The sequence below is a fragment of the Amphibalanus amphitrite genome, unplaced genomic scaffold (genome assembly GCF_019059575.1).
Source record: "Amphibalanus amphitrite isolate SeventyFive unplaced genomic scaffold, NRLGWU_Aamphi_draft 000568F_arrow, whole genome shotgun sequence".
In the NCBI taxonomy this organism is placed as follows: Eukaryota; Metazoa; Arthropoda; class Thecostraca; order Balanomorpha; family Balanidae; genus Amphibalanus; species Amphibalanus amphitrite.
Genome location: NW_024882062.1, coordinates 385,756 through 400,317, shown reverse-complemented (window position 1 = coordinate 400,317; position 14,562 = coordinate 385,756). Strand labels below are relative to the sequence as shown.

Here is a 14,562-nt window from a genome sequence, read left to right as displayed (position 1 = left end):
AACAGTGGCATAGCTAGGGGTGTAAGGGGACACGTTTCCCCTCCCCCCATCGGGTTCAAAGGGACCCTTGGGTCCGAGAGGCCCTGCGGCGCCATTTGACCGCTGAGGGTTAACGATGGCCATATTTCTACTCAGAAGGGCCCCGTGGGGCTCTTTAGAGCACCTCATGGGCCCTAAATAGCCACACTAAGGTCTCCATAAGGGCCCCACGCCGACTTCTGAGGGCCTCTTGCGGCTTTTAAGGACACCTCGGTGGTCTCCAAAGGCCCGTTAAGCCTGAAACAGACTCTTTCCGCAGTCAGGAAATCGCATGCGAGAGCCTATTCAAATACATGGAAGCACGCTCGCATCAATCGCACGCACCTCCCGCGAGCGATTGATGCGAGAGGAATTACAATGTTTTTGAATAGGCTCTCGCATGCGATTTCCTGAACGCGGAAAGAGTCTGCTCCAGCCTTTACTGGCCTCTGAGAGGTCTTACCGGCCAATGAGGGAAAGTTCTAGGGGCATTTCCCACCTGTGATGGTCCCACACTTATTTTTCTGAGGGCCCCATAACGGCAGCTATGGGGCCCTCGTCGGTGCCTATGAGGGCCCACACCGGTGTATCTGAGCGTTTCACACCCCCCAAACTCTGAGTGTCTACACCAGTGCCTATTAACCCGCGCGGGGCTGGGGGGGGGGTAAATTTTACCCCCCCCTCGCGAATTTTTGCGATATCTCAAAAACGGCGGCGCGCAGCGCCGCCAAACTTTCAGTACCTTTTCTTACATCAATTTGACACGTTCCCTGAAAATTTGAGCGAAATCCGTCGGAATTTTTTTTGAGAAATTGACGTTTTAGTGACGTCATGTTCGCCATTTTCGCCTCAAAAACGGCAAAAGTTCAAACGCCGCTAACATCTTCATTTTTAAAGGAATCAAGACGTAACAAAAAAGGTTATACGTAATTTTACTTTGTCTATCAAATGGCTATCTCGGTTTTTTGAAAATTTTGGATTTTGGCCTACATTTTTTCAAAAAACTTATTTTTTTGGGAAAATCATTATAAAATCCAAAATTTTGAGTCTATCGAAAAAACCGGAATATATGTCAGAGAAGTGGTCTATGTGCACCTACATACCAAATTTTAGAAGAATCGGTTCAAAAATGTGGGAGTTATTCAAAATTTTATGACGTCACGACACACAAATTTTTTGAAAAATGACTTATTTGGAAGTTCTAGACCTCGTACGGAAACAAAAATAGCACCATTCGATTCGCCGTGAAAAACTGCATCAGATAGACACCTTTTAAGGCCTTAACAACCAACTTCAAAATTTGACCTCACTTGACCTGACCTTGACCTGACCTCGACCTGAAATTCATCCAGAGGTGGTCCATATCACTTATTGAGTGTGCCTATTGAATTCTATGAGTAAAATGACCCATAAAACATGTGTCGCACATGCCCTTTTCTATATTTTGTTTTTTGGTGACCTGACCTGACCTGACCTGACCTTGACCTTGACCTCTGAATGATATTGTATGCAACGAATATTGTCTTGGTAGCCTAAGAACACGTTTTGGGCGATCAGTCTCAGTCCATGACTCCATTCTTCGGCAACTACGGTGCAAGGCCGATACTGTAGAAACTTGCAATTTGTACCCTTGACCTGACCTTGACCTTGACCTCAAACTTTAAATTAAGTACATGTTTTTAGTAGTTCGTGATGAGAGCTTTCGATTGGCGTTTGAATTTTCCAAATCGGACCATTAGTTTGGGAGATAACAGGGGGGGTAAAATTTACCCCCCCCCCCCAGCCCCGCGCGTTCGGCTGGAGACCCCAGCCCCGCGCGGGTTAAAGCCCTATATCGGCGGCTCTGAGGACCCAACAGTCAACACCTGCGCATCTAAAGGCCACCCACTGATGACTTGAGGGCCCCACAACGGTGACCCTGAGGGCCCCACCGGCGTCTGACAGTACCATGCCGGTCTCTTAGGACCCCGCAGGACTTCTTCTGCCGGCCTAATAAGGACCCCTTGCCGGTCACTGAGACCCCCTGCCGGCTTGTAGAGAGTTCGCGTCAGCAGCTCTAAAGGCCCCACACCCGTCTGTAACGGCTCTACACCAGCGTCTATGAGGGCCCGGAGCAACTCGCCTGTAAGGACCCTCATCGGCGCCTCTGAGAGAATCACACTAGCACCTCTGATCGCCCACACCGGCACCTGCATGGCGGCCCCACACCGGTGCCTCCCTTACCGGCGGCTCTGAGGGCCCTACGCCGGTGATTCTGAGGGTGCCACCGATAACTGAAGGCACAACACAAGCCCTTAGTGTAGCTGAGCTTTAATCCCATACCGGCCCTCCGAGGGCGCCACGTCAGTGCACTCATTGCCCCACACCCCTCCCTCACACCCGGAGCGGGTAAACTGTGTTATACCTATAGCAACGATTTTACCACCGTTGTACGTTATGTATTTCTCAAAGTTGACTCAAAATGGTCCAGTACAAAATCTGGCCTGCCAAACTTATGGCCAAGGTCAGGCCCAAACACGTTTTTGGCAATCAGTCTCAGTCCATGACTCCATTCTTCGGCAACTACGGTGCAAGGCCGATACTGTAGAAACTTGCAATTTGTACCCTTGACCTGACCTTGACCTTGACCTCAAACTTTAAATTAAGTGCATGTGTTTAGTTATTCGTGATGAGATCTTTCGATTGGCGTTTGAATTTTCCAAATCGGACCAATAGTTCGGGAGATAACAGGGGGGTAAAATTTATCCCCCTCAGCCCCGCGCGTTCGGCTGGAGAGTGGAGACCCCAGCCCCGCGCGGGTTAATGCATTGGGTGAGCCAAAATTGTTTTACAGTGGCGCTATTAAAACAAGCTCTCGAACCGATTTAACATCATTTCTTGCATGATGCCTGATGGCTACAGTAAAAAAGAACAGCTAAAAAAAAATACAAAAACTATGGAATGCCTTTCTGAAAGCTATTGAGCACCCCCAATGATTTTTGGAAAACTACACCCATGGTTGGTCGAGCCAGTTTGAGTCTGCTGAGTCGGTTTGAGTCTGCCTGAGTCGTTCTGAGTCTGCCTGAGTCGATAGGAATCGATTTGAGTCGGTTGAGTCGGTCTAAGTCAGTTTGAGTGGTTCTGAGTCTATCTGAGTCGGTCTGAGTTGGTACGTTATCTTCTCCTACCCGGTGACGTCACAGCATGCGTCGGCTTGGCACGGCCGCCACAGATGGGGTGCGGCTAATGGTGGTATCTCGCTTTGGTCGAGTTGGGCTGCAACTTGGCGGTTTCGCAAAAGCGTAGCCCACAATTAGCCGCACCCGGCACAACTTAGCGCTCCTGTCAACTGATAGCTTCTGAGGAGTGGAACGTCATTCTGTAGTCGACTATACAACAAAGTCTCTATCCCATGGGTAAATCCAGGTAAATCCAAGATTCTTACAGATAGGGTAAATTAAATCCAAGATTGGTAAATCAGCACCTCCCGACGATGACCCAAGGAGCAGAAATGTTGCTCTCGAGTCTCGACGGGCTAAAATATTTCATCTAGAATCTAGATTTGATTTCATTCATCTTAAAAATCCACTGAACTCTACAGCATGTCTCAATCGCTAGAATGTATTTAGGCATAGTCACCGTGCTAGAATGTTTCACTTCAATATGACGTCACGAATACAAAATATCCTCAATCCTCTGACAATTTTGTATCCTTGGTCGGTGATTTTGTTGCATTTATGGCGCGGCCACGGCGTTTCATATTTTTTTTTGTCTTTTTCATAGTTGACAAAGCGGACAAAGCTTAGAGAGGCTGTGATTTAAACGGTGTGATGGGCAAGGCCATATATGTGATGGGAGCGGGTAAATTCAAATGTTTTTGCATTGTCAATAAGTCATGTTTACCAATCGAAGAGGAGGAAAAATTTGCGTCTGAAGAGTGGGCGACTGCTGGTTATTAACTTTGTCTCTGAAAGTTTCCCACAAGTCACAAGCCAAATCACCCTCAATCTGAATTCGAATTGAATTGCTTGTATTAATGCGTGTATGCATTGTCTTCATTACAAACCATTCCATGTACAAATAATTGCTCTTCTTGCTGTCGAGTTCTGATTGTAGAAACACTGACAGGATGGGAGAGCTTTAATATGCACATACAAACTTCTGTGTGACATATTATATTGTGGCAACACTAGAGCCAGTCTCAAGGCCACAGCTCGTACCACTACCTTCAGCCATTTAGGGGAAGGAGGGTGAATTGCGCCACCTTATGGAAAAACGCTAATCGTAAGAAAACCACTGGAGATGTAAGCATGCACTGGTAACCATTTTAAAGAGGAACTCATTAGCTACGATTTAAGAGCCTCCCGATCAATTAAAAATGTTTCGTTTGCTTCTGACAGTTGCTTTTTCAAAAACATGCAAAAGGGCGCATTTACCAACAACTGCTGTAAATTGCGCCAGGGGGATGGCGCAATTAGAATCCAATTGCGCCCTATCCTTTAACATGGCTAAGCAAAGGAGACGGAATGCATACACTCCGGCATTCTATGTCATTGTGGCTTACTTGAACATGTGTTATGTGAATCAAGCTCGATACATAATAAATGTAGATATAAATTGCGATGTTTTTTTGCGCAGGTAAATAACTTTATTTGTGTCCGGTATGCTTTTGAAGTGGAACGAAAACGTTTGATGTAACCGACTAGATATATATGAACGTATGCGCCTAGACGGTTATATTTTCAATCGTTTCTCTCAAAATTAATATTTTGTATTGCTTCTACAACTTTTTTGACATCAGTTTTTACTTTGTATCATATCTGTCAGCTCTCACGCCTGTGTCCATGTTAAAAATGCCGTATTTTGTCAATTATATCGCAAGTTCATAGCCCAAATGGCAGCTACATTATAAGTTCGATGAGAGAAATAATTTTTGGACTGACAATGGCGGGTTGCTCCCCTGCCTGACATAAAACTCCTTCTTTATTGCAATGGGTTAATGATGCATTCATACTGTTGTAATACAATAGCTACACCATTATTCTATTTGCGCCCCCCTGGCGCAATTGCCATGGGCGCAATTAAAATTGAGGTACTTTTTAATAAAAGCGTAGAAGTTACCATAAAGATGCTGAAGGATGTTTACTGTTTCAGTGAAATATAATGAAAAAAGGACTTTTCTTTCTAAATATCACTCTCAAAATCACACATGTATCGCCTATTTTTATAGCCAACGGTTCAAAATGCTGCAAAAAAGTTAAGAAAACGCCGTAATATCTTTGATGGCGTAATGTGCCTTGCTGATTGGCTTCATCGGAGAGCTTGGGCCATAAAAGGAACTATCCAGTGGTGAAAATAATGTTTTCGAAAACAAAATGCTTAACATGCCATTGAATTCGTGGGAATGTGGGCGGGCGCAATTGGTTAGGAGGGCGCAATACACCCACTTTCCCCTACATGCAAGTGTGACGCCTGCTATAGGACTGCCCAAACAACCATACCACTACCCACACATCCCCATGCAGAACACATGATGAATTGGCTTGCTCAAGTCCTAGGGCTATAATAACCTAAATCAAGGGTTGGCTGATAACTGTTATTTTTCACATTATGTTTTTTTTTTTTGAATGGCTGGAGAAAAGGAAGAGGAAATGACCTGTTCCAGTGCTAAATCTAGAAAATCTTGGAAGAGGTTGGATGTGAGCTAAAAGGAGAACCATTTTGAGGAGCCAAGGGAACATGTCTGCAAGGAAATCACCTGTTTGTGGGCTGTAACAGTTGGAAATTTTTGGGCGGCAACATTATTTTGAAATTTGAGATAACCATTGCTTTGAATGAAAAAAGATGGATAAATATTGTTACTTATTTTCAAAAAATGTATTACCGTAAAATGGGGTGTTAAGGGACAGTGGGGTGATAAGGGACAGTTGCGTGGGAAAAACTTTGAGTCATGTTAAGTTCCTAATTTGAGAAGGTTAAATAAAAAATTGAGTGTGGTAGTTGACACTGTTTTGTTCTTGACTAAAAGACAAAATGGCATGGTTTTTCATGCAAGTGATTTGGTTCAAAAATGGTTTTGAAAATTATGCTACATTTTCACAAAACTGAGACATCTCCAAAACTCTGTGTGTACCACATAAACTAGAAGGTGTACAGGTAAAATGAATGCATAGGTGTATTGTCACATGTATTGCACATGTTTCCTGAAAACTTATACAAATCCACCTATTCATTCATCATCCTCTTCCTCTTTTCTGGACACATGCGTATTTTGAGGTGGATGTGGGGTGCTAAGGGACAGGGAAGAAAAAATAAAAATAATATATAAATATAATTTCATAAAGTTTTCTTTCAGTAGGCATGGAAAACACCAAATTCCACATAAAATGCTGGCTAGTTCATGCTTTCATCTCTAACACATCTTAAGTTGTATAACAAAACACCTCAAAACTCCCTTAACACTATCTTTTACAATGATGGGTCAATGAAGACTGATGTAGGTAAATGTGGTGTCATCATAAAAAGGCCAAAACAAAGAGGGCAACATAATGACAAGTGACTAGCTTCAAAATGGGTTTCTGTTGATGACAGAAAGGTACTTTTTGGTTCTATTTACCTCATAGTTAGCACATTTTCCAGAAGCATAAACTGCATTACATGTAATTGGCTAAAAAGGCCATTAGTGGTGAATGAACCAGACTTCTTTTGTGACAGAATATGCAAAACATTTCAATAAATAAATTGTGTGCCCTTTCACACCCCAATTGTGGGCATTTGATGACCATTTCTAGGAATAATATAGGTGTCCCTTAAAACCCCACATTGGGGTGCTAAGGGACAGCGATGAAAAATAATAAAAAATAATATGCGTGTATATATTTTTAAACTTTAATGTAGCAGGCATGTAAAGCACTAAATTCCACATAAAATGCTGACAAGTTGATGCTTCTATCCCCAACCCTTCTTGAGTTATATAACAAAACACCTCAAAACTGTCCCTTAACACCCCATTTTACGGTACCTTTCTCATTTTCTGCAATAATTTCTTTTTCGATTAAATATCACCTATAAACAATCCATATTTGTCTTACGTGTGCCAAAATATGTTTCAGCAAAGCCTCATAAAAAATCCAACTTTTGTATTGGATGAGGGAAGAGGGAAATGGTGATGAGATGTCGAATCAGGATTAGCATAGAGGAGCAACAGAAACCATTTTTTAATTGATAGGATGGATGAGCTTAGAGGAGGTTGGATGAACCGCTGAAAGTTACCCTAGGGCACTGTACCCTACATTTTTATTTGGTTGCTGAGTACTTGGTAGGTAGAAATCAAAATAAAAAACCCTCCCCAACAGTGAAAAGTGGCAGGTAGCTAAGCTGAAATAAAGATAAATTTGGCTTTTCTACTACTGATGGCAGGCAGCACACCAAGTGAGTGTTTGTCACAAATGTTACATCGTGGTCTCGTGACAGACTGGCAGTTCTGGCTGACGCTATATTCTTCTCAGCGATCAAACGTAAACACTGAACAGTACATCTGAGTACATCCGACCTTGGCCGGGGCCGGGCACTGACTGATGTAAACAACACCACCAACAGCTGACTACCCGTAATGCTGGTCACACTAAAACGCTGCCAGTTACGGATAACGATACGACACTCTGCCCCTCTTGAGCAGCTAGGCTGATCAATTACACACCGTTTCACATTTCCTCGATGAGGCGCTTGGGCGGCACCGGTCGCCGCTCAGACCGCCGTCTGCCCCCCGTCTCATCTCGCGCCCCGCCCCCCATCGCGCCGCTCGCCTGCTCCGGCTCGTCGGCACTGCCATCCTGGGCAGTTCCGGGGACGGCTCCCGCTTCTCCGCGCTCGTCCGGCCTACCGCCGCCGCCTCTCGCCGCGTCTCTCGCTTCCTCTCCTGCTCCTCCTTCGGCGACTGCTGCGCTCCGGTGCCAACGGGCGTCCGCCGCGCTCCCGTTTGCCGCTCGGCTCCCGTCCGGTGCTTCCGTTCCGGTCGTTCCCGCCGGTCCGGTCGGTCCAGCCGCCAGCAGCTGGTCTGCGTGCCGCGGCCACAGCGCGCTCCCGACGTCAATCTCGTAGGAGACGGGGCCTGTCTGCGCCGCTACCGCGCCTCGCCTCCACTTGTGTGGTCCACCGTAGTTCCGCGCCCACACCGCGTCGCCGACGTTGAATTTTCTCGGCTGTCCGCCGGCTGCCGACCACTGGCGCTGCTGCTGGTCTCTGCTCCCGCCGCCGCCGCAGTCCCGACGGACCCGGCTCCCCGTGCCGCCGCAGTCCCGACGGACCCGGCTCCCCGTGCCGCCGCAGTCCCGACGGACCCGGCTCCCGGCGCCGCCGCAGCCCCACCGGACTGGTCTCCCGGCGCCGCTGGTGTCCCGCCGGACTGGTCTCCCGGCGCCGATGGCGTCCCGCCGGCCTGACCTTCCGGCGCCGCTGGCGTCCCGCCGGCCTGACCTCCTGGCGCCGCTGGCGTCCCGCCGGCCTGACCTCCCGGCGCCGATGACGTCCCGCCGGCCTGACCTCCCGGCGCCGCTGGCGTCCCGCCGGCCTGACCTCCCGGCGCCGCTGGCGTCCCGCCGCCTACAAGCGCGCCGGCGCCCACCAGCGTCCCAGCGCTCGCCAGCGACTCGGTACCCGCAGACTGCCGTGTCCCGGCGTCCGCTGCTCCCGCCAGCGTCCCGGCGCTCGCCAGCGACCCGGCGTCCGCCTCCTCCGTTGGTGTCCCGGCGCCCGCGCCCAGCCACATCCCGGCGCCCACAGACTTCATCGTTCCGGCGCCTGCCGGCGCCCCGGCGCCCGCCTGCCTCCGGGCTCCGGCGCCCGCCCTCATCACCGGCGTACTGGCGCCCGCTGCTCACTCCACTGGCGTCCAGGCGCCCACCGGCTCCATCGGTCTCCACTTGCGGCAGCAGCGCACACGGTACGGGTCGCGGTGGCAGCCGCCGCGGCACCGCGCCCGGCTTCAGCGTCAGGTGCGCCTGGTGACTCATGACACCGAGCCCGTCCGCGAACACCTGCGCGTGCGCCGCCTTCACCGACTCCAGCGTCCGCCGGCCGCTTGCCCCGCCGACCTCGCTGACCTGGAACAGTGACCGCCAGTCCAGCCGGATCACCTGCAGCCAGTCCCGCCCCAGCAGCGGGCGGTGTCCCAGCTGGCTGCTCACCACCACGTCCAGTCGCCTCCGCTGGCCGCCGTACAGCACATCCACCGTGGCCTCGCCGCGCACGGGCACCGGCTGCCCTGTGAATGACCGGAGCTGCATCACGGACGGTCTCACCTCCAGTCCCGGGATGCTGCCGACCGCCACGATCGACACCGGGGACCCCGTGTCCACCAGCATCTCCATCTGCCTGCCGTTGACGGACACCGTGACCAGCGGCAGACGGTCCCGGCGCCGTGTGGCTGTCTGGTCCACCGCCATCACGATTTCTTCCACGGATGCCACCTGTCCGCGCTGAGGACAGTTCCGCTTCAGGTGTCCCGTGTCGCCGCACTTGAAGCAGCGCCTGCCGCCGCTCCTGCCACCGGGCGGGCTGCCGCGTCCGATGTCGACCCGCCGACCGCCGTCCGGCCGTCCGGACGCTCGGGAGCCGCCCGGCTCCGGTCCCGCTCTTGCCGCGGGGCCGTCGCCGTAACGGTAGCTGCCTCGGCCACCGTCTCTCCCGCCGCCGCCGTCGGCTGACCTGCCCGGCCGGGCTCCGTCCGGCTCCGAGCCCGTCCGGCCCGTCGGGCAGTCCCGCCGCCAGTGCCCCCGGCCGCCGCAGCGGAAACACGTGCCCGGGGGCACGGCTGACCGGCCGGCCTCGGGCCGCTGCGGGCGTCGCAGCGCCTGTACTGTGTCCTCGCCCGCCGCCGCCGGCTCCAGCGCCCCCGCCAACTGAGCTGCAAGATCCTTGACGTCTCGGAACGCACGCGCCGTCCTCCGGACGTCCTCCAGGGTGAGGCCAGCTCCCTTCACCGCCGCCTCACGCACCAGCTTCTGCTGCAGCTCTCCGCGGCTGGCCAGCACGCAGCGGTCGCGCAATTCACGCTCCACCTCCGCTGCCGTGTACCCGCAGCGCTGCACCTGCACGCGGAGACGACCAAGGAACACCTCCAGGTCTTCATTTTCTTCCATTGCCATCGCTTGGAATTTGCCGCGCTCCGCAACGACGTTTCTTGTGGGTACGAGGTATTTCGTCAGTTTCGTTTTCAGTCGAACGAAGTCGTCGTCCGCCGCCTGGCCGTCCGGCTCCTCCGGCAGCGAGTCGGAGAGGTCCGCGATATCGGGACCGACCAGGTGTAACAGTAGGGCGCACTTTCGGGCCGTGCTCTCGACCCCCATCGCCACCATATACCGCTCCAGTGACCTGAGCCATCTCTCAAAATCACTGCCCTGTCGGTATGGTGCCACCGCCATCGCCTGCAGTCCCGCTCCCAGCTCCATGACGTCGTCGGACCCGAACAGCTGATCGCCGCTGTAGAGCCGGGCCGCCGCCCCCTCGCTGCACCCGCGCCGCCCCCACCGGCCAGCCAATCACGGGGCTCGACACAGCCAGCCGACCTGAGCCGACTAATCACAGGCCGCCGCCGGCCGCCGCTTCCGCGTTCACGTCCCTGCGCGGCATTCGCTGCACCAACAATAACAAAACGGCCAATATTTCGAGAAACATCACCAAACAGTATACCCGACAAGCAGCATCAATAAAAAAAATCACACACCAACAAAACAAAGAAACTTTTCTAATTTTTTTTTTATTTTTTTACCGTTTTTTTTACCGGTTTTTACACCGCCGTAATGGCTGTCACAGCCCAGCGCCGCCAAAACTCTGGGCCACCGCCCGGCGACCACCCCAACAGGCAACCGGTCTGTTCCGCCGCGACTGACACGCCCCGGTCATCGGCTACACACGTGCGCACTTTAGTGTCCACTCCAGACCCTGCGCCGTCCTCGCGCTACCACTCGGACCGCGAACTTCACTGGCGTCTGTCCTGTCGGCGCCATCTTTTTGGCCTCTTCCGGCCGCCTCACGATTACCACGACTTAAAGCAAATGAATCTCATCCTCGATCGCCACGTTGTTACATCGTGGTCTCGTGACAGACTGGCAGTTCTGGCTGACGCTATATTCTTCTCAGCGATCAAACGTAAACACTGAACAGTACATCTGAGTACATCCGACCTTGGCCGGGGCCGGGCACTGACTGATGTAAACAACACCACCAACAGCTGACTACCCGTAATGCTGGTCACACTAAAACGCTGCCAGTTACGGATAACGATACGACAACAAACACATAAAACATGAACCGCACAGAGGTACTGCAGCAGATGGGACCATGTCGGGCACTGTGATACACGCGTATGAACTTATTAAACTTATCATGCTCGCCGTTTCGACCTGCTCCCAGTGCCCTGAAAGCGGCAGTCATGATTATAAGAATGGCTTTCGAGTTTCGGGAGCACTGGATTTTTAATTTGGGAATTCCAACATCATTATTTATCTAAAGACGTGTTCGTCCATCCATGGGTTACCAGTTAAGTCTGCAACTCTGAATATTACATACCTACCTATTGTTTCAGGCTACTGATACCATTGGATCTATTGAGATTCTCTGCAGAAGAAATGGCTTGTTCATTTGGCGAGGAACAATGGCTCATATCCTCTGGAGGACAAAGGAAATATGGCACCACCTCAAGTCACACCACCAGGCGTGAGAGGCTCATTCAGTATGACGTGCAGGAGAATGACACTCTGCAGGGCATCGCACTGAAATTCAACGTGACGGTAAGCGGGGATGGATCAGTGCTAGCACGACCGTGGCAGCCGCAACTCAGGCTGCCTCCGCGATGGTGTTTCTAATTGTACTCACAGATGGTGAACATAGTGTTCATGCTATTGAAAGTTGTGTTGCCATTGCAAGGGTAATGATGAAAGTATTAATGCTGGACAATCGTGGTGCATGATGTAGGTAAAGTAAATTGTGGAACCCAAATAAGGGTATTGTTTTTAAATTGTATAAATGTTTAGCGCAATTGTTCAGTGCAAGTTTCAGCACTGTTGTTGGACTCCTGTCAGCCAAGGTGTCTTTTCTGGGGGCCTTCTGGCCCTGTTTCACCGGTGATAGCAGCACGCTGCTATTACACGTGTCAAATTGGGTTTCCATGGAAACATCAACAAACCATGGCGTCGTCAAACTGTGTGATGTCATCAAATATTGCTGCTAACATCTTCACGGCCGCGCGATCAAATCAAACGCATTCAACGAGACAGCAATTCTGTTTCAAACGTAGCTATAAAAAAGCTCACGGATTAGACGAAACGTCATTAGTATGACGTCATCACATTACGTCAGCTCGCGCAATTTGATAACAGCGTGCTGCTATCACCGGTGAAACAGGGCCCTGGTCTGTTTCTTCAAGTCGTGTGACCTTAGGTGACTAATGTGATGTGAGCGTAGGATAAATGCATCCTAAGAGTTTTCTTCGAACTTAAAGTGCCATAAACCAGTAACCAGGTGCTCATCTGAAAAGGGTTTGGCACCTGTGTAGCATGAGTAGCATATTAGCTCAAGATTTCCTCACGCTGGCTATCTGCTTGTTTTGCTTCAGATGGAACAGCTGAAGCGCGCAAACAAACTGTGGACCAACGACAGCCTGCACGTGCGCCGCACGCTGCTGGTGCCGCTGCCGCTGGAGCCGAGCGGGGGCACGACGGCGGCGGTCTGCTCCTCCGACAGTGACGAGGCGGGTAGCAGCAGCGGCGGCAGTGGCGGTGGTACGGCCGGCGAGCCGCGCCGACCGGGCCGCGGCCAGCTGCCCTCGGCCGACGACTTCCTCCGACAGGTGGACAGCGTGATAGCCAGCAGTCGGCGCAGCGTCTCCCGACTGAGGGTCGACTGAGGTGTCAGGTGAGCCGCCACGGCGACACGAGAACATCTGTCTCGCGCTCCCTGGTGATATGGGATACAATGGTGTAATAAAAGCGATTTTGATCCTTACAACCGCATTTCCTCACTTACAGTTGCTCTATCCTGATAAATTACTCGCCTCATCCGCTAGTGTGATGGGCATAACTTTTATGGTGGTCAAAGCAAATATCCATCAGGACTGGCGCATTGGCTATGCTAATTCACCGCATCACTCCAGTGATGCTCCCGTGGCCAGTTCTATCGTTCACTGCGGGCCATTTCTTTCAGGAAGTTCATCCGTCAAGTCTGTGTGTGGACGGTCTTGGGCGCCTACTTTTTGAGGAAATCAACAAGGCGACGGATCTCGCAGGCCCACGGACAGAGTATGAGATTAGGCGCGATCTACGTGCTGACGACTCACCATATGAGGCAATATTTTATATATGTACAGATTCCTGATGTATGCTGTGGCAGCATGTCCGTAAAGGAGCCTGGAGTTTAAGCAGCTGTTTTATTTTTGTAAATCGGGATTTGCTCTTTGAATAGCCGTGCCTTTATGTGTTTGGCGTGTACAATGTGGAGGTTCTTATCACGTTTGGTTTTGCAGCTTGTTTAATTTCGATTCATCTTTATGATTTCTTCACTGAGCTTACGTCTTTAAAAGTTTGCGATGTTGTAGAAGGAAGCAACGTTTGATGTTGGGCACTTTGCGCGTCCCTGAGCTTTGCAATTTGCGCAGCCTTTTTTGTTTTGTGTGAAGTAGCGTCTGCAGCCACGATATTATCCATTGCTTTTGTCTGCACTTGCGCTGTATCCACGGGTAGAATTAAGTGTTTCTGCGAGCCAAGGTCAGTGCGCTGTCCGCTATATTGTCTTCATTTCAACATTTGCTGAAGAAAAAGAAACCGGGAAGTGGGAACTATTCTGGGCGGGTGGAGACACCACTTTTGAAGGGTATTCGTGCATGTGCCTCATTTAACCAAGACGATGTGTGTCTTCTAGCGGGTAGCGGCGGAGCTCCATTGTACTTTAGGGAGTTTGGTTGCACCTATCTGCGGAGTGCCAGGGAATATCAGTTACCATGTATATTGTGACCGCTGATACTATGTATGTATGTATGTGTTACGGAATGCCTGGCTTCAGCTTGATTCATTTCAAAATGCGCAATTTGCCCACTTTGAAGTCCACCTTTCGTTTAGTCCGATGCAGCGACATTTTGTTCCAACCCTTCGTCAATTCCTTATGATCGTCCTGATAGTCGGGCTGCGATCGTCCCGCTAGTCGGGCTGCCGAACTTCCATATCTCTGAGGTATAAAGTGGTGGATATCGTGCGATTGTCGCGACCCAGTGTTATAGCGAAGTGTCTCAGATGTGTGGCTGTTTAACCAGGCTGTTTCACACCGGTGTTCCTGTGTGGGTGGAAGGTCGGGGCGGGGCGGCCCTCCGTAATAACACTGCCCACTCAGCCCAGTCGTAAGCCCGTGGCGAGCTGTCCACTGATGCATTCCGCCATGGTGACGATGCTCGCACTCTTTCACACCGATGCCAAGTGTCCGATAAAAATAAATGATGTCTTAATAAAGATGAGTTATTTTCGCAGTGCGTGAGCATCGAAATGCTCCCTTCTAAGAGACAGAACGTAATGGAGAAGA

At 50.9% G+C, this 14,562-nt stretch overlaps 1 protein-coding gene across 6 annotated transcripts; it reads left to right on the top strand.

Annotated features, from left to right (window-relative positions):
• The first annotated feature begins 3,725 nt into the window (after positions 1-3,725).
• Positions 3,726-14,492, top strand: LOC122394012 (lysM and putative peptidoglycan-binding domain-containing protein 1-like). 6 transcript variants are annotated; one of them, XM_043390540.1, is made up of 4 exons: positions 3,726-3,858; positions 11,582-11,786; positions 12,611-12,909; positions 13,198-14,492. In XM_043390540.1, the coding sequence occupies exons 2-3, from the start codon at positions 11,625-11,627 to the stop codon at positions 12,899-12,901; spliced, it is 453 nt and encodes a 150-aa protein (XP_043246475.1). In that variant the 5' UTR covers positions 3,726-3,858; positions 11,582-11,624; the 3' UTR covers positions 12,902-12,909; positions 13,198-14,492. The 6 variants fall into 6 exon arrangements, with proteins under 6 accessions (XP_043246475.1, XP_043246476.1, XP_043246473.1 ...); XM_043390541.1 differs by having other exon boundaries at positions 3,756-3,822; XM_043390538.1 differs by having other exon boundaries at positions 3,777-3,810.
• Positions 14,493-14,562: the final 70 nt, after the last annotated feature.

Coding starts and splice junctions, on each gene's coding strand:
- LOC122394012 (XM_043390540.1), top strand. CDS start 11,625: ATGGCTTGTTCATTTGGCGAGGAACAATGGCTCATATCCTCTGGAGGA. Junction 11,787..12,610: donor CACTGAAATTCAACGTGACG/GTAAGCGGGGAT, acceptor GTTTTGCTTCAG/ATGGAACAGCTGAAGCGCGC.